This window comes from Lepisosteus platostomus, chromosome 3, assembly GCF_059453375.1.
Source record: "Lepisosteus platostomus isolate fLepPlt1 chromosome 3, fLepPlt1.hap1, whole genome shotgun sequence".
NCBI lineage: Eukaryota > Metazoa > Chordata > Actinopteri > Semionotiformes > Lepisosteidae > Lepisosteus > Lepisosteus platostomus.
Window position 1 is genome coordinate 71,133,943 of NC_142613.1, and position 20,289 is coordinate 71,154,231.

General features: G+C 37.8%; 2 protein-coding genes across 2 annotated transcripts; both read right to left on the reverse strand.

The window, feature by feature from the left end:
• Positions 1–1,562: 1,562 nt before the first annotated feature.
• On the reverse strand, positions 1,563–8,226 carry cox7a2b (cytochrome c oxidase subunit 7A2b). The gene is made up of 4 exons (XM_088626666.1): positions 8,068–8,226; positions 7,372–7,461; positions 3,488–3,572; positions 1,563–1,804 (listed from the first exon to the last, which is right to left on the reverse strand). The coding sequence occupies exons 1-4, from the start codon at positions 8,083–8,085 to the stop codon at positions 1,746–1,748; spliced, it is 252 nt and encodes an 83-aa protein (XP_088482792.1). The 5' UTR covers positions 8,086–8,226; the 3' UTR covers positions 1,563–1,745.
• A 1,035-nt stretch (positions 8,227–9,261) lies between these two features.
• On the reverse strand, positions 9,262–19,283 carry LOC148675388 (cell cycle control protein 50A-like). The gene is made up of 7 exons (XM_088626667.1): positions 18,794–19,283; positions 17,668–17,787; positions 13,835–13,942; positions 12,583–12,670; positions 12,262–12,408; positions 11,939–12,145; positions 9,262–10,831 (listed from the first exon to the last, which is right to left on the reverse strand). Exons 1-7 carry the CDS (start codon positions 19,040–19,042, stop codon positions 10,638–10,640), a joined length of 1,113 nt encoding a protein of 370 aa, XP_088482793.1. The 5' UTR covers positions 19,043–19,283; the 3' UTR covers positions 9,262–10,637.
• Positions 19,284–20,289: the final 1,006 nt, after the last annotated feature.

The following is a 20,289-nucleotide window of genomic DNA, read 5'->3' on the forward strand; positions in this document are numbered from 1 at the left end:
GTCTATACTTACAAAGATATTAGAAAATGTTTTTCTCGTGTGTTTATTCTGCAGTGTTCAAGCCTTCAATGCACTCAATGCAGGAGCTATCTGCATTCCTCCTCCAACAAAATATCTTAGGTGAAACCGTTTAGGTACATTTTGAAATACACCAGCATAAATCAGGTCTGTTTTCCTTTTTTACACTCTAAAGGTCGGGCTTGAAGACTATTATTTGTGATCACATGATTCCTCTTCTGAACCCAATTGTTTTGCTAATCAAGATCCCAAAAATCTACGACTCACAAAACAGGTAATGATGCTCTTCAGGTCATATTCCCATTAAACTGCTGATTGTTTTGCCTTATTTTTAACCAGAACATACTGCAGCTGTCAGGTGATGTTGATCACTCACTGGTGACCTTGTCTGGCTAACATTTCATTCTTAAAAATCAAATTTAGCCTCCGGTATCTTTGTCCTTTTTTGCTGTTAGGTGCTAACAAACGTTTTTGATGTAATAAACCAATGTCCTCACATGCGAACGGGTGTAAACAAAATAACACCTTTGAAAACTTGAAGAACCTGTAGAAATCAGCCAAAACGCATTGCTGAATATTATATTTGGATGCAGCGATTGCTTAGAAGGAATTATGGGTGAAAGGGAGTTTTGTAGCTGGAAAACAAGTGCCAACAATTAGTATAGGACTAAAGTTACATTCAGCCCATCTTGGTTGGTAGTAGATGACTGATCATAGAATATCATCCAGCTATTTCATGCAGGGAGCCAGAGTGCTGGCTTTAACAACATGGCTGGGTGGCTTGTTTCAGACGTCCCCGACCAGTGTGTAAAATATTGCCTCCGGTTCTCCATTTTAAATACATTTTTCCTCACTTTCCACTCGCGTTTTCGGGTTTGCGTTTCATTGGTGATCTTATGTTAGAACTGGACTGACATTAAAAGGGGCAGCCTTCCCATCCAGTTTAAAACACTGGAGTAAAAACAGCAGTAGGTGGCCCTCAGAGAACACCCATCAAGTGAGTGACTGCCATGCAAAATGGAAGCCGGTGTTAACCCTCATGCATTGTAATAGTCTGATGTAAGAGCAATCTGATGTACAGAAAGCAGCAGCTGTTAAAAATTAATTGTGTTAATAGCCTGCCACATCACGAATAACATTTGTTCCTCTTTGTTTATGTTGCTTCCAGATGTCACTACAATTCTAAGAAACCTCATAAAATGTTTAGTTTGCTTTAGGATCTTGTTAAGAAACTTAAATTCACTTTTTCCTCCCTAATCAGTCCTATTCAGTTCTAGAGTTTTACAGTCTCATTCCATTGTTTTCCTGGCTTTTTTTTCCTATGTTAATCATAGAGGATGGATGCATTGTCTTTTTCAGATCATTGTACAGTGTGTATATTTTCGAATGTTGAATAGGGAAGACTGGGACAACTTCATTTGCGTCTTCAGAAAGCACAAAGGGGTGAAGAACTTAAGAACTGCCACAAGTTACTTCAAAGGTTGCTTTTTATACTGCTGTTCACTATGCTTATCTGCAGCTGAAGAATAAGCCACAATTAAAAGTTTAAGGGGTACTGCCTTTATTGTTTGCAGTTGATACAGTACAATTAATAAATATTGATCCCATTACACATGAAAAAGCCCATTATGACAAGGACAAATCAGCTCCCTGAAGATAACATGGAATTTTTTACAATTGGACCAAGTCATTTGAAAGTTATACATCTGGATCTTCAATGAAGGGAATCACTTCTTCTTCTTGGGCAATGCTGCACTGACCAGTTCATATACCACGAAACCTGTTCCTGAAATGAAAAACAATAGGGTGGAAAAATATGAATACAATAAAAAATAAAATTAGCCCAACCACTAGTGCCAAGAAAGAACAACATTCCAGCTGGAATCACTCTATCCTGTCAAGGTTACAACTGGATTTTTATACAATGGAACATGAAGGGTTTTCCATTTATATAGCAAGGCACTAAATATTTTACTGCATTGCTAAATAAATTTTGGGTCAATGGGGGATATGTGATGCATTTAACACTAACCAAACCACTAAAAATATTCCTTTGAAAAATAAATTAGTAGCAAATAACTGAACACATACATTTCTTAAAAGCATAATTTTACAACACTCTTCTATACACTAAGCAAAGGTAACTTTAGAGACATTAAGAACAGCAAAAATCCAAATCCAGGAGTTAACGATGATACTTAATGTTTAAACACACCACACCAAGTCATCAGCTACATAACGAAACATAACCGCTAAAACCACTCTTTTTAAAGCGAGCTTCGGCCAGTTAACACCAAACGAGGCAGTCAAGCGATAAAGCAATTAAGGTAAGTCAAAATGGTGTTTTAGCCGAAACTACAATAGCTGCCTTAGTTTTTACAAATTGGACACGGACATTTCTTTATACCCAGACCTGCTTCAAGCTGGCACCTCGTATGGTGCAGCAATATGTTATATGCCCACAATGGATCATCACCTGTTTGAAAACATAACACGGACTGCTCATCTTCAAAACTTGTTTGGCTGACTCCAGATTTGGCAGACATCCGTGTAGCACCAATGTACTTACGGCACACGGAAACCTAGATTTATTCTACAAATCAGATTGGCTTTTGACTGCAATTTTGTTTTCTAGTAGACACGCACTTTTTGCCGTTCAATTAATTCCATAACACGGCAAGTATCAAAGTCGAGTGACAATACAATTTCACTCATTTTAAAATGGGATTCCTGCTTCTACAAAGACACCTGCCTCACCACCATTTTGTTTACAATCTTCAAACTGGGGCAGTTGTGTGATCTGCCACCCTGACTGACGTGAAATTTGGCACATTTTAAAAAATTAAAACCTGTTCAGACTTGCACTTCAAGTTGCAGTAAGACCTTTCACACCCACAACGTGTCATCACCTCCTTGGCATGACATAGCCCATACGTCTAGCTGCTCCTTTTCAGAAACTGTTGATGAATCTTTTAAGATTTTTTTTTTTGCCACACTTTCATGGGTAGGCTCTTACTTGGAAGCTCTTGCAACTGCTTGCAGTTTTCTAGTTGGGATATATATTTAAGAAATGATTCAAAAGCACTTGGAAAACTACACATGTGGACTGTAACTTTTAATTATGACTCAAAAGGAAGGATCACAGCAGTGTTCGTTTTTCATTTCTACCACAGGCCAATTACATCATTACAGACACAGGGGGAATTGTTCCAGACGTTTCTCTTAAATTGGATCCATGAGTCCAGAGGCTGCACTATTAGGTTCTTTGTGTGACTAGCAACACTTCTCTCATACAGTATTATGCCAGGATACAAGTGACACGAATGCTGATGATATAACTCAAAAGGAGCATGGTATAGTCTGTGCAGTTTTAATACTTAGGAATGATACACTCAGATACAATAATGCATCTTCTTACAATTCTAAGTCTTAAAGTAGCTTTTCACTGAGTCTTTTCACTGTCACTTACCTAGAACAGTAAGGGCCATTGTACACTTGTACAGAACAGTGTCTCCTGCCCCTCCTTTCAAGTACACTGGAATCCCATTGTCTTCCTGTAACACAGATACAGTACAAGTCAACTCACATGCCACAATCTATACTCTAATACAATTACACCAAAACCATTAACACACTCAAAAGCACCTTTAGAACCACATTTCTTTGTTATACATGCATATTGTGGGGGCATAACGAAATACAGTATTATAGTACATAATACAAAAAAAACATTTAGACTAAGTAAGCTTTTTCAGTTTACTATAATAATATAGATTGTCTTCTAGTGTAGGTACAATTGATTCTTAACATGTTTCATAAAATGTATGTGCATACTAAGAAAAAATGTAGAATTTGACAATTATGGACATTTATGTACACTATATGCATGCAGTGTTTTTGTCACACCAGCTGATGCTTGCTACAGAGCTATAAGCACTGAATGGATTAGAGAAACACAATGCCAATAGCAGGTCCTTAAATCCTGTATTAAAGTATCACAGAACTAACACTAGCCCTCAAATATACAACAGGTCAAACCATTTCCCTTTTTCTTGAATATTTAAGTCACAAATTCATGATTTTATGTCGGGGCATAGTTAACAACTAGAACTAGTTCAAGTAGGTAGCTGCGTCAATATTTTAGTTTTTTCATGGATTCATTGAGAAACAAGAGTCAAAGTAGCGGAGGCCTAAACTGGTTTTATTTATTCGCTCCTTTTGAAACTGCTTGTGTCAAAAGATTGGGTAGCCAAACATCTCTGTACCAGGCAGAATCACTGCAAAAACCAAGATGGTTGCCCAGGCACCTTTCTTAATCAGTATGCAGCCCATAACACTAAGTGTGGTATCACTGTTTTTTTGTAAAAACCCACATCTTCTTATACCATGATTTCATTACAAAGTATATTAAAAAGCAGCTCTTATTCTCTTCTAGATCATTTTTTAAATCGTGCTATGATCTGTAGTATTTGAAGTAATTGCCTGCTTAACCCATTTAATATGAGACACTGGAAAACAGAAGCTAAGCAATAATATATTTCTTACCTGGAAAAATTATTCAGGAAGCAAAAATAAATATATCAATGAACTCTGTATGTTCTGTAATGTTTTAAGAATTAACAGACCTAAACAGAAGAATTAGCAAAAGCCTCAATTTAATTGCACTAATAGAGCATTAGTCTGCTTTCACACCACATGCGTAAAAGCCAGTCCAGAACTGAACCACAACAATCTGTCAGAAATACTTATCTGTCAGCCTACAGAAGAATAAAAACCTAGGAATGAATTGCAAACTTAACTTTAATGCAAAAACTGACCTCACTCATTGACACAGATATATACTGCCAATATACTGCACCAATTCCAATGAACAAAAACAGTTAAAAAATATGAACATTCTCCGATTCTTTAACAAAAAAATACCTTTAAATGCTAGAGGCAGTGGTCAAAATATAGATAAATGGTAAATGAAGGAAGGATTGAGAGCTTCCACTTGGTGTGGCTCACATGTTACGCAAACAGCATTCCAGCATGATTAGGCTCACATATAAAAATGCTGGACAGGCTCAGTTACATTTAAGTATCATGGCTTAAACAGGAGACTTACTGACTTTGAATCCCGTGATGTAGAGAGCACAGGCAATGGACTACTGAGCAGTGAAGAAATGTGATCAGATCAGATGAATCATCCCACACCATATACCAAGAGCATGAGTGGCGCCAAACTAAAAAACTCTATAGCCCTAGTTGGTGCCAACAGTGATGGGCTCTGGTGTTTCTGTTCTGCAATGTTGTGAAGCACTTTTTCCTGGCACAGTGCGAGTGCACTTATTCCATAGGAAGCCAAGGACAATGCTAATCACTACTTAATGGCACTGAGTGATCACCTTCACCCCATGTTGCAGTATTTCTTTCCTGCAGGGTGGCATGTCTTATGTTTTACAAGTCAAATATGCCCCCATCCGCAGAGCACATGTGAATTCACAATGGCTGGAGCTGCATGATATCATTCTGCTTCCTTCCTGCAGAATTCTAGACACTGGCAGACTCCATGCCAAGGCAAATACAAGCTGTACTGGCAAAACTAGATGGTCAATCACCGTATTCAGTCACTTTACATTGGCATTTCCCTTTTTTGTATACCTGTATATACAGCTTTACTGGCTATGTAACCAATACAAAAATGACTTAAAAATAGGATAGCCATTACGCATCAGACTCTACATCTTAAATCATCCTCCCATATAGGATGGAGGATATTCTATTAAAGAGGCACTACAATGGTGTACCAGTGTATTGCTTATGAGTTATGATTTTAATGTACTGTTGTACAAGACAGCATCACTAATATCTACACTTTGTGACTTCAGCTATTAGTGCAACATGAAAGGTTTAGACAGGTCACTTTCCAAACTAAAATCCTGTTTAATAGATAGAGCTAGGTGTACTTGGGTCAGCATGCAACAGTCAAGTGTCAGGCTGTCCTTCATAATCACCCAAACCGCTTGTGGAGAGACTAAGGTTGCCATAATTGACAGGCACAAGTTGCTTACACCCATGAGCACTTAAAAACACAATCATAAAACTACATCTTACAATCAGAAAGTTATTTTCATTTTTAAAGGACATCCGTCAGCTTTGAGATTTAAGACGCAATGCAGAAATGACAATATTCAAAGAAGGCATCTGAAGGAAAGGCGAGTCCGGGCAGGCACCAGCGTCCGGTTGAGATGGAGACAAAAGCTGTGAAGAAGCCAAAGGCACACGATTGCAAGGGAATGTTACCTGAAATTGAGTAAATACCTAGGAAATCAAATTATGATGAACAGGGAGCCAAAGGCTGTTCCAGCAGTTTCTGAAAGGCGGAAACTTACACAGCTCTCAGTTTAAGCATGAAAACGAAACCGAAATCAACTGGAGAGATAAAGAAGTTCATCGTTACCAGCAATTAAAACAAATGGCAACCTTTCCAATATGCATGCCTAGAATAAAAAAATAATAATTGTGCAACACAATTTAAAAATTAAAACCGCACATCTTTTTTTGGTCATAACATAGTAGATCAGATGTTTTGGTCGCTAAGCTGACCTTCTGACTTATGTTTTACTTCTTTGTAGTTTTGTCCCCCAACTGTACCACGACTCTAATACCACTGATCACCATTATGAATGTAGCACATAAATGCTGGTTTTTACCATTGCGTAGAGTATCATCATAGAGCTATTCCATTGTGACTTATGACTGCACAAGGCTGTACAAGTAAAACATTAGTAATACACCTCACAGTTGCAGTGACCAGAATTATATGGTTAAGGTATTTAAAAAATATTTAAAGATTTTCTTCATAGCTCATCACGTCTGTCATGTACTAGAAATAACCTGAGCCAGTAAACGTTTTCAATTATGAAGAGCTCCTTTGCTCATGGGTGTGAAATTCTGGCTAAACTATTTGTTTTTTTTATGGGAAAGTGGTTTTCTCATTGAGTCCAGGACAAAATCCCCATGGCCTCTGCAATCATGCAAACAGAACAACGTTTAGCTGCAGATCGTTGCAAACTAGAATGGTTTTAGTGCATTCCAGTAACTGCCTTTAACGATGCTTCCAGCTGACATGATGCTAGACGTTTTCCAACTTCTTGGATGAGAACACCGTCTTCTGGTGCAGACACAAAGCCAATCCAATACTCAAAAAACAAATTCGAACACCTTCCTTCATAGACTGTCTTACTATTCGTTTAAATGTGTCAATGAGTTGTGTTTGTACACTTGAGCTTTTCTGTTGACGTAGGAGTCATCTGTTGTTGGGTTGGGGTTTTTTTTTCCTGTTATGCAGGGGGATTTCCTGCTCCTCACCTGGAAGATCTTCTGCTTCTCCGGGACCTTATTTTGGACCTGCCTGCGGGCCGTGGTGCTGAGCGTCCGCTGCGAGAGCTGACGGAGACCCTGGGTCACAAACACATCAACCGTCAGTAAAGTCAGAATCCACTCACAACCAGCTCGACTGAATTTCGAGGACGTCTAGAACTGCCGGTTTTTTAAAACAAATACCTGATCAAATCCTGTTGATTTTACGAAATCATGTTAACGGGAACGCAGACATTTCCGCAAATAAAAGGTAAAAACGCTTCTCTGAAGCAAAGTTTTCCACAAATACTGGTCCACAGCCTGGCAACCATCACCCGTCTACCCAACTAGGAAAGCCAGAATTTATTTTATCACAAGAGCTGCGCCTCCTCTTTAATTTGGCTACACAACTTTTCTCTGCAATCAACAAAATGATATCTACCTCGGCTCTGTTTCCAAAGTCAAATCCTTTTCTCTCTCTTTTGTTATAAGTTATTTTATAATTTGCTACAATTCTGTGCTGAAAACAAACATGCATAAAGCTAAAAACCGGCCTAATCCATTTAGCGCACTGTGACCGCTAACCTCACACTAAGATAAAACTTATAAAAATGAACAAGTGACAACTGCACATTTTAACAAACACACAATTTCTATCTACTTTCTTCATAAGACAGTAGAACATAAGAAACAACCCGTATTTACCAGGAAGGCTCTGAACATCTTGACTGATTTCACAGTTTCTTCCTTACTGTGTAAAAGTACAAGGGCATCAAGGAACAAACTATTTCCTGCAGTATCCCATAAACCACTGCGCACAGTGATCTCTTCCAGGTCACAGTGACCTCGCCGGAAGTGGCAGCTAGGAAGCGTCTGTAAATAAGGAGCTGAATATTATTTGAACATGTTGAATGAACAAAGAGAAAAATATCTAAAAAGGAGAACCAATGAATGGGCTCTTATTAATCGTAAAAAAATCTTAAATGGTTATCAAATTATCAAACTAAACAGTCTATTATTACTGTGGAGGCAGTAATAGTATTTATGTTCTCTTAACATAAAATTAGTTCTATTTTTCCAGAATGTTTTCGATTATACTGAACAAGTCTGTTTCCAAAAAGAGAATGTAGAACTAAGTTATGATTAATATAAAGTCTTTTCAAATAGCTGTTAAAATTTTAACAGCAATTGTATAATTTTATTAAGGAAATACCTTTTGGATGAAGTCCAGTATTTGATCTCCTTTATTCCTCCTAATAACCCACACTAGTATTTATACTATCCACAATAGTATTTAAGGAATGGATGCCAAGTCTCTTTGAAAAAAATCTTGATGATTTCTGTATTTCTTAATGCTAATTGAAAAGAATTACAAATCACATCGCCCAACAACTGTTTCAGCAGTTTTCTACTCTTTCTAGGAAAGTTAGTGTTCCACGTTAAACATACACATCCACCCCTTGAAGGGTGAATATGAAGGCTTTTACACTTCATCAAAAATTAAATTATATATGAAATTGGAATTTGCATTTTAATATAATCTTTTAGTTTGTCTCCCTCTTAATTCCCTGAACCAGCTATTATTGCATGTTTAAAACAATGAAATTATTAACTGAATATATTCTGCTTACAAAACTTTAAATGGTGAATATCATCAGATTTGTTTATCACAAACATGTTACTTCCATTTTAACTTTACTCACTCTATGTAAAACATGTTATTCTCATATTATGTATCTCTGTGTGCCATAGATAACTAATTTCATATTATGTTAATGCCATGACCTTTCCTAAAAGACAAGGCTAGAACAGCAGTTTTCCACATTTATTTTCATTCACTGGTGACCGATAAAAAATTCAGGATAAAATCTTCTTTACAAAATCCAAAACCAACATCTATACAGGCCAAAGAAAACACATTTATTTTTAAAAGAAGATATTGTACATAATAAAATGTCAACCACAACGGTAAAGTGCAAGTTATTTGGTGAATGTTGTGAATTTGCAGGGTAGTGCCATATTGGGAGAAGAAGTGTAAATTGTCTAATTTAATTTTCAAAGTAATTTCAAATGTATTCATCTTGACTTAACAGGTGACATACTTCCAATAACGTTTATTTTAAAATTCCTAATTTTCAATTAACACATTAAGCAGTACATTTCAAGGTGCTCTCTTCATACATGATAAAGTCACAACATTTTCCCAGGCATACTATAACTTAGAAAAAGGACACTCTGTTCTTTACAGAAAACAGAACATGTATCTTAAAACTGACTAGACAGTATTTAAAAAAATTACAAATTCTGGTTGTTGCCATCACTATGGACTTGTAACACATCAACTCAAAATGAAATGGAACAAGACGTCATTACATTTTGGTGCGATTCACAGCAAAGCCCATAATAACTGGCCTCTGAGGTAAAACATAACAAAATAAATAAATCAGAGTAGTACATTCACCCAGCAAAGAACATGCCAAATCAGCGGGAATGTTTTTAAATTCATGTTTAGAAACATTAACAGCCATATTCTTTAATGGAGAGGTTCCCAATCCTGGTCTTTGAGGTCCACAAACCTGCCCATTTTCATTCCAGCTAAATTGAATTACTTAAATTAAATTAAAACTGAATTACTTAGCTTAAATTAAGTTGCTTCTTTAAATTATTTTCAACTTTGGTTTTCTACTCAAAAGTCTGGAATTTCAAGTTACTTATGAAACAAGAGTTAAAAGACAGCCTCCAGCATACTGTACGCAACACCTGAAAACAATCAAAACACTTCAAATGAGTCCTGTTATTCAGTCCATTCATTTAGGGTTCAATTGTTTAAGTGAGAGTTGGGCTGGAACAATTAACAGCAGGTGTATGGGCCCCAGGACTGGATATTGGAAGCATTGCTTTAATTCAGTATAAAGTCGGCTTAAATTCTGCATCTTTCGCCAATGTATTTTCTGAATAGTTTTATCAATAGAAACGGACCATCGCTTTCAGAAGATTCCCATGCTGTTTCCATGAAACCAAGGAAGGATAGAACAGGCATTTTTTTTTGTAAGAAAGTTAAAGAATAAACAGCTTATATATTTTAAATTCATTAAAGGACTATCTTTTCTGGTATTTTCCTATCATTTGCTGAAAACATAGTGGTCCACCTCTATACATAAAATACACAAGTGTATCAAAAAGACAGACGCCGTTAAGGATAACCAGTGCTTTTACACTTTATTAGCTAGTGGTCCAAACTGGACCGCGCATGCACAGTACGTTCCTCAGCAGGCTTAGTTGGGAATGTCGGCACTGTTATTGCGATTTCCATATTTGTGGTGTATTATCAGCAGAACAACACCCAGGAAAAAGCAGACAGAGCCCACAGTGATGTAGGCAATGCCCAAAAATGGGTTCTTTCCTCCCATCCAGGAGATGGTACTCAGGATCATTCGCTTGTGGCCTTCAAAACTGCGCACAGGGTAGTCTGAAGGCATGGTGTAAAGGAATAAAGGAGACACACAGTACAACTAGAGCATGGGATTGAAAGAACCATCCGAGACACAATCCTAAAAAACTTCAAAATAATATATATACACTCACCCTTGAGACTAATCAACCATGGTACCTTGTCACTTTAAATCTTTACATAAAAAGTATTAAGCAGATTTAGTTTCTTAAATTATCCTATCATACCTATAGTACATTTAAAATCAAAATTTAGACAATTGATTAATGGTAGCTCTGATTCTAATGGCAACAGAGAAACAGTTTAAACATTTTCTAGCAAAAAAAATGTATAGGAAAGTACTGGAGAAGAAAAAAAAGGATCTGATGATACTCTAATTTGTTTATAGCCTGTTTATTCCTAAAAATCTGAATGCCTTAAATCTGTGCGCTTAATTAATGTATACAGATTTAACTTGAATGTTTGCAGTTAAACGTGTACTGACTCAGTTCTGGGATTACCTATCCTTAATATAATAGAAAGTTTCAGACTATTGTTTTCAAAGGAAAGGCTGTATTAATCTTATTTATTTAAGGGATAAAATTCATCCCAGGTGAAGTGAATATCATTCTCATCAAATATCCCAAATTAAAACATTTACATGTTTTAAATAAGTTTCCTTTGGATCATGGAAGGTGTCTTATTGCCACCTAACACTTCCTATAACTCAAATACCACTAATTACTTCCAATTCTCTAAGCAAGCAATGTTGCACGTCTTATTCTGCAGTGGAAACAAACTTTACCACAAGGACAGCCTGCAACAGCTAGGTTTCCATCACCAAAGACGCTTTCTGCATTCTTGACCGACTCTGTAGTATTTTAAAAGAAATCTCAAGAGTCTAATTTCTTCAGCGGGAATTAATCCACAGGCACTGTGCATGGTGAAAGGCTATTAAACATGAACTGCATCAGTAAAACTCGTTTTTTTTCCCAAACAGATGAGCTACTTACCTTGCATCACATGGGAGTATTTCTAGTACCCAAAAAAACGACAATGCAGTTGGATTATTTTTCAGAAAAACACAACTAAGATAACACAACCTTTTTTCTTTAAAAAAAAAACGATCTGTGGATGAAAGGATACTGTAGGTGACCCTTAAGGTGTAGTTGCCTCTAGGCAGAGTGGGAATCAGGTTGTTCTTCTTCTCGATTATGCGGTACAGTTTGCGGAATGTCGGCAGGGCTGCAGTGCGCATCCACACTATGAAGTCTTCATTGATGAAACCGTTGTTGTCCGGGTCACTGTCGAGCTCGTAGACCGGCTTGCGCCAGTTCACAGGCTTCGCAGTACCTTGAGCCGGGGGAAAAAAAAAAAAAAAAAGAGGAAAAGGTGGCAGATGAGATGTCCACAGTTTCCTTGGAGCGGCTTCTGAAGCCTATTTGAGGGTTACAGATCGCGTACTGTACCTTGGAAAACCGCAGTCAGGTTAGAGTTTGATCCACCCGGGTTTCTAAATTTCACATTCTTGTCTGTCCACCAGGCAATCCCCTTCTTAGACAGGTCAATAGGGGTTAAGCTGCCATTGGGGTTGTTGTAAAATAATTCCAAGGTGTCTTGGAGAGGCGAGAAAAGGAGGAAAAAAAAATTAAACTTTATATTTTTGACCGTGAGGATATGTACAATCCATCAAATGCTGCTGTAAGATACAGGCTATTATATATAATATAGAATATAGCCCTCCTGTCATGGGACAGTGTTTTTCTATGCTCTGTATAAAAAGATATTACCATTAAACAGGCTGTTGGCAATAGCACCACAGGGGGCAATGGGCTTGTCTTCATTCACGCGGTATGGTTCACATTCCTTGCTGGGGTTCTGTAAAAGTAACGCATATAAACTAAAAAGAAGAAAAGTCTACATCTACTCTTAAGAGATTTCTATTGCAATGAATCATTTTTTACATTTAAATTATTAGGAAAAAACATACCCAATACCTAATTGCAGTGTAATGGTGTCCAGTAAAGTAAGCGTTTATTTGTATTTCTTTTTGTTCTATGTTCATTTTGTTTTACCTTCTGTTACAGAAAGCTGAAGCACACTGACTGAATGGTTATACTTTGAATGTATAAAACCTTGCTTTCAAAGATTTGAAACAAAAAGAACTTCAAACTTTCCATCAAAAGCCACAGAGCTTATTTGCATTATCATTGTCACATAGTTGGGACGCTGTGGTAGTGAATCCTCTGGAACATCGAAATTGGACTAACTGTATCCTCCAGAAAATATTAGATCTTCAGGTATAAAAAAAAAACTGTTAATCACCTTTGCCATGTCTAAATTTTGTCAAATTGCAACAATACAATGGCTTAAAGGCATTAAATACACATATACAATATGAAATACATTTACTTTGTTGTTGAGCTCCGCAAATAATTGAACATATAATTTTAACATTTACAAGAAGAAACATGTGTCTGTCATTTCAGGCACTTAATGCAATTTCTCTCCCGAAAAGGAACAAACCACATTGTGACCTCTAGCACAGACACAACCAACTGAATGATCTAATTTTAAAGACATTATGAAAAACATACATTTGAAAAACAGGAGCAAACAAGAGAGAACCAACATTTATAAATCATTTAAAATTGTCACACAAGACAGAAAATTAATATTAAATATTTGTAGGTCCATTACTTGTCAGGATCATTAATTGATTATTTAATATTATACTAAAAGTGTACATGAACTACTTAAATGTTTGCATATTTTGTTTACATATGTCCATAAATTAAGACAACAAAGTTGCTCTTTATTTCTCAATCAGTAATTAAACCTGCGAACCTGAATATGCATGCAATGCTGCATTACTCTGAAAAAACTGCAAGTCAAAAATGACCAAATTCTACATACACAGTATATAGGTTTTGTTTCTAGCTTACTGGCCGTCGTGTTTTTCTAAGGGCACCGGGGACTACCCCCCTACCTTTGAAAAGCCTCTTTGAAACTGCAATATTCCGATTCACGGCCATCGCTTACCGTCAGCGAGGATTTGTCACCGTTCAGCTGGCTGTCATCTCTCGATTTCACATACCGCCTGTGATTCTGGTAGAAGTTGGAAAGCCCGTAGTACATGAAGACATTGCTCTGGAGGGAAGCAGATTTCAACAAGTGGAGTCTCACTGCACACGAGGGTATACAACAGACAGATTTACCCAGCCATTCAAGTCGGTGGGCTATGTGAGATCACACCCCGACGTCCTACAATATCCCCTGCTTCAGCTGAAGAGTTTACAGAGAAGAGTTACCACACAGGAAGAGGTCATTCGGCCCATCCAGGCTCCAAGGATCTCAACCAACATTTATAGTTCCCAAGAGTAATATAACTTTTCTCCGCTCCTGTTCAGGGAGATGTTGTCTCAAATATCCTTAAATGAATGTGGTGCTCTGTTGTCCTTCCCTCCACATGTTCTAAAACAGATCTGTATCATTTTCAATTTTTTATACCAATCCTTATAATTTATTAAATTCATATCTTAAGAACTGTTTCTGTAATATTTGCACACATTAATTTTAACAAACCTTATTTAAAAATTCCTTTTGCATTGTTTTTTTTGTTTACATTTCAAGTGACTGAAGCGGTCCAGGATTGGATGTAAAATCAGCACGTCTTGGGTGAGCCTAGTTGCTTCGATTTTCAAAATGTTAAGGTTTTTTTTTTTTAAGATTGTTGTCAAACAATGCAGGGATGGTACCTCAAATATCACTTCGAAAATCACGAATTAATTTCCTATTCGAAACAATCCTTCATTTGTATGTCAAAGCTCCCTAAATCCAGCCTCATTTGCTCACTCTAATGCCTGCCCAAGGTAATGCATTTTCCAATACACAAGGCTGGCTTTAAGAATAGCAACACTCAATGCAGAAAACAAGGCTGAACATTTTATTTAATCGCTCTGGGCTTACATCACCATTCAACTGAAGTTAAAGTCTTGTGATACATTTACACATTGAAGATAGCATAAAAATCTTTAGAAACTCAAAATCTGCGTTACGAGTTAAGCTGCCATAAAAAGAAAGAATTCCAGTTTAACCGGCTTCAACTGAGCCTTCAGAAACGTATTTGATCAAAGGGATTTTTCCGGTTTACTCCAAATTAACAGGATAAAACGTCAGGGGAGAAAGTACGGGGGAGATAGTGGAAGAGGGGGTAGAGAGAGGCAGAAACACTATCAGCCTCCTCTTCCTCTAAACAAGGTGAGGACCTTGTTCTCATCAGTCTTGGACACCAGCTACTGGCTAAGTAACGCAAAGCCTGTTTTCAGACAGCTTACTGTCCTATTTATTTTTAAAATTCTGAATTTCTTTATTGTGGATACCCAGGCCAAAGATGATCTCTTCTAGTTTTGGTGAAACATTTTTTGAATGGGAAGACAGAGTCCCCTTAATTTGGGGGCATCCATGTTGTAGGAAGGCAGATTTAGTGCTGGGTCATACTCTTATTCGGGACACACGTTTCATCACTCCTGCTGGCCAGTCAAGCTGTTGCGTAGGATGTCAGACTAAAGGGCTAGCTTTCTGTTTCTGGGTCTATTGAACATAGGTCTCTGAGACATGCTGATTTACATATAGTGTAACCTTTAATGTTTTAGTTAGGCTGTATGTTTTGTGTTTGTTATTCAGTGTGGCCAATAAATATTTGTCTGCTCACGGTTACCTCTGAATTATTACCAGAGCTGTACCAGAGAACTCACGTGACCAGATTAGACCTACTACTCAGATTTGATTATCTGATTTTGCACTCTCTTGTCCTGACCATCCCTAGTCTGTAACATCTGCATTAGATTTAAAGATATCAGACGCTGTGTATCTAAATAGATTTACAATGACCGTCTTTCAGTTTAGCAATCCACAGAACACTGTAATAAAACATCCTTTAATCTAAAGAACTTGTGCCGATTTAGTAGTTTTGACCTGTTTAACTACCCAAAGCATGTTAGAGCTTAATCATTTATAACATGTTTAGCTTTAAATACTAATATAACAGCTGGGAGGCACAAAACCTGATAACATGTTGTCAGAAAATGAGGATTTAGACAATTTACAGAACAAGCTACTAATGACCGGCTGAGATAGGCTTAACAACCTCGTTAGTAAACTTTTCTTGTGTTAAACATTCCCCACTTTTTATTTTCAAGGCTAGATACACTTAGTCACAGTGAGAGACATGCAAGTGATTTGAGGTGGTTTAAAGTTTGCAGTCAATTAACATACACAATGAAGAGTTAACTGATTATCACCTCCTCTGCACCTGAGAAAGCAATTAACAGGTATCAAAGGTAGCATAAATAAAACAATTAACATTTAAAAAGTAAATGCTTCTTGCGGTATTTTGGGTTTAGCAAACACATAAATATTAAAAAGTACCAAGCTCATGTATAATTAAAAGCTATCACAGATGATGCATCTTCCAGCAGGCTTGACTCATTAATCTCACTGTGATTGGGTTTCCAATAAAAATACTCTGCATTAAGACAGAATGAAAAACTGAAAAGAAAGAAAACTTTTGGGCTCCTAGAATGCACTATTTTCACATACAGCTAATAATTACATGACTGGGTTAATTTCAACCAATGTAAAATTCAAAGGTGAATGTTTTTCATGAATCAAACAAAAGTCATCCATTTGTGTCTCAGGTGGATCTTGTGCGCATCACTTCCAGACCTAAAATTCCACTGCGTGAATTATTCATTGAGAAATAACTCTGATTCATGAGTGCTGCTGGACTTTGGACATTGTGAGCACGGTTAATAGCAGCGCAAGATGAGAATCTGGAAGCTCATCTGAAAAGGCACCTCAGATGCTGTCCGAAGAATTGACATTAAATCACTAAATGTAAGCCAATACGTTTTACACATATTCCAGCCAACTACTAGTAATTATTCTCTCAGTGCTCAGGAGTTCCTTAAGGAGAAAAGAGTTATTTCTCAAAAAATAGACCAAGTTAAGGGTGACACAGCAGTTCAGCAGTTAGCACTGTTGCCTTGCACTGCTGGAGCTTGGGTTCGACAAGATCTGGGGTATCTGTGTGGAGTTTGCATGTTCCCCACATGTATGTTACAGGTTTTCTCTGGGTGCTCCAGTTTCCTCCTACAGTTCAAACACATACTTGGGCCTGGTGTGAGCATGTGTCTATGTCTGCCTGCCATGGACTGGTGTCCCATCCAGAGTGTATACCACCTTGCTCCCCCACGACACTGAACCGGACACAGCGGTTAGAAAATGGATGGAAAAGATCTGTAAGATGGCGCCGACAGGGAAGGCTGCCGTCCTGCGAGCTCCCATTCATCCTTGTCTATTTCTTTATTTTTTTGTTAAATATTTTTGTTGTTTTTCGTACTGCTAACTGCACATACTGTTTGCTCGGTGATTAGATATGACCGACAAACACTTATAGACATAAGTTTGAATATTGGCACAGTTCAGCATACTGCACTACTTGGACATAATATATTGCATACACCATGGACACATAGCAGCTCTATTCATATTGAGGTTTATTCCGTTACTAGTACATTATTATCTATTACCAGGTAACCTTATTTTTGTAACCTTAATTTTGTGATTTTTGTGATTCTTGAAATATTTCATTGTCAGCAACTATTGTTGTGCATTTGATAAATAAACTTTGATTTGATGTGGGTGGATATTAGTTTGCATCTCATAATATTATAATTGTCCCATCCGGGGTCTTTCAGACTTCATATCTCGTCTGCCAGCGCAGGCTCTGGCTCAACATGACCCTGTACTGGACTAAGTGTAATGGATGAAGTTATAGTTACTCTAAAACTTACACATCACTTCGGTCTTACCTCAAAGGGCTGGTCCAGTGTAAAAGAGACAGAGCACATACAAGGCTTTGTGCTGTTCCAGCTGTACGTCTGAGAACAGTTGAAGCAGGGACTAGACATGTCAATGCCAGTGTAATCAATCTGGAATATAGAAGGCACAGCTATTACTAGGGGATAATCAATAAGCTCTTAAGAGACAAGAAACTTGTTTACGTACTTGCAAGAATTCAATATGGAACAAAACCATCGGTAATCACTTACAATAAGATCAGTATAACAATATTTTTAGCATTGTTCACAATAATGAAGAGATTAAATGGACAAAAGGATTTGAAATTACACTTCTAAAGTATGCCTTTAAGAGAAGACAATCACGAGTGCAGTAATATGCATAGCTCCACGTTCATTCTTCTGCAGAGTTGAAAGACATACAGAACTTGTTTTGTTACTGTAACCCACAGCATAAACCGTATGCCTAATGTCTACACATGCCTGAAAACCAAATACTGTACCTGCTTTAACTATTGTAAATGCAAGGAAGGCACCTTATCGGATTGAACACAATGGCATTCTTTTACACGGACGAATGAGCCAACAGAAATTCAATTACCTTTGCATATGCCTTCTATGTTAAGATCAAATATTTACTTAACCTCACGAAAACTACCGTGGCAATACATCAGAATGCAAACTGCACTTAATATACACCGGTCATACCGAAAGAGCAAAACTGGTGTCCCTATACTGAACACACTTCGGCGCTTAAATCTGAAGAAACAACAGTGTTTAGAGTATGGCCATGAACGTTGCAACATTGAGTGCTAGTGCATTTCAACACACCAGAGACGCAGAAATACGTTTTCACACCCTTCATCATACCTAACAAAAAAATTCACTACATCGAGGTTGGGCGAATGCAAAAAAAATACTGAGTTATATACAGTAATAAAAGTTCATTACTGAATAACACTGTAGAAGACTGGTGCCGAGACGATAATGTGTTGATATCCGAGTGTACACAGAACCGCAGGCTGAAGTGTATCATTCAGAGACCTGCAGCCCCGAAACCGCTACAGGTGATTCGCAGTACCCCCAAGACACCACGCAGTTACCCCTTAATACTGTGCTCATGCCAACACCGCCGTACCTCGAATTCTTTGATGTTGTTCGAAGTGACGAAGAGCCCGATGCCGATGGGGATGAAGATGAGACCAATGACGAAGAAAGCGGGCAGCACCGTGCCCGCGGTGAGGATGGGCTGCCAAGCGGGCAGCCTTTGCTGTTTGAAGGCTGTGTTGTCCGGCTTCTTGCTCTTGATAGCCCCACCGCCGCCAGGCCCGGAGGCCCCGGAGTGGTGACCGTCTTCCTCCTTTGCGTTATAGCTAGACGCCATCATGGCTAATATCCCGTTTCGCTGCACCACCAACACAGAAACCCGGAGAGAAGAATTACGAGGACGAGAGGCTGCGATCGGTGAAACACCGGCGCTCTAAACTACATGTATGTAGTTCGTTACGATGAAAAATTATATCAATAACGATACTCCTTTAACCTTTAAATTCTACCCCCATCAAGGAAAAGCAGCAGCGACTAAATAAAACCAGGAAGCTTCTAAATCCCAAACACGTAACGTGCGTGATGACGTCTGTTAGTCGCAGAGCGGACGCGCGCTGTTCCTATGGGTGGTATTGGGGAAACTGAGAGTTAATCGCGCTAAAAACACTTTAGGTTTGTGTGCTTAATGTGTTCTACAACAATTTATTTTCTTAAGATAAATTTAGTAATAGAGTGCATGCAAATTTCTTATTGTCTCTCACACAGACTTTATTTGACTCTTATGTTTTTTCTTATGCAGAGCGCCAAAGCAATAATGCATCTTTGCGCTTTATGAAGTTACCAGTTTATGGCACATTGTGCAATTCCTTATTCGCCTCGGGCGCTGGCAATCCGCCATTCAGCTTGTCGCTAAAGCGTTTAAGGAATACATCTGTGTGATAAAATGTCATTTTGCGACTGTGATCGATGTAAGAGTCGCAAAAAAAAATCCCAGGATAAAGTTCCTCCGTGCTTTCCCCTCTGGTACAGTATTATACAAGTATTATGAATAAACGTTTCATGCCGTGTATTTGAATCAGGTCCCTTTTACTGTTTGAGATACAGAGGTTCTGTGCGTTTCAGTCAGTCAGTGTAGAACAATCCTTAAAGCCCGAGGTTGTGTCTGATTTGTCTGCAAAAATACGCAATTCTTGTAACGCAGTGAACAATACTGTACAGATAATAGTGCGAGTGCGAATTAAGTCTTGCTAGTGCATTACATAATTTTAAAGTAACAGTAAAGTCAGTCTAAACTTTTTTATTGCTTTGCCACACATTCAAGATTGAAATGTTGTTTCAAGATAACCACCTTATTTGTTTTTCATAAGTGGCTTCTTCAAGTTCAGAATTTCACAGTTCATGTGTTCGCTTGAATTTGTCAATGGAAATGGAAATTTTGAGTTTCCATTATATCTTCTACAGTGTTTGATGATCCTCCTATTTTGGTAATATCTGCAGTCATCTACAGTTTACTAACTGCAGGGTAGGAGTGTGCAGTAAGTGGATAGAGTTTTGGACTTGAACTGGTTGTTGGTTCAGATCCCCGGG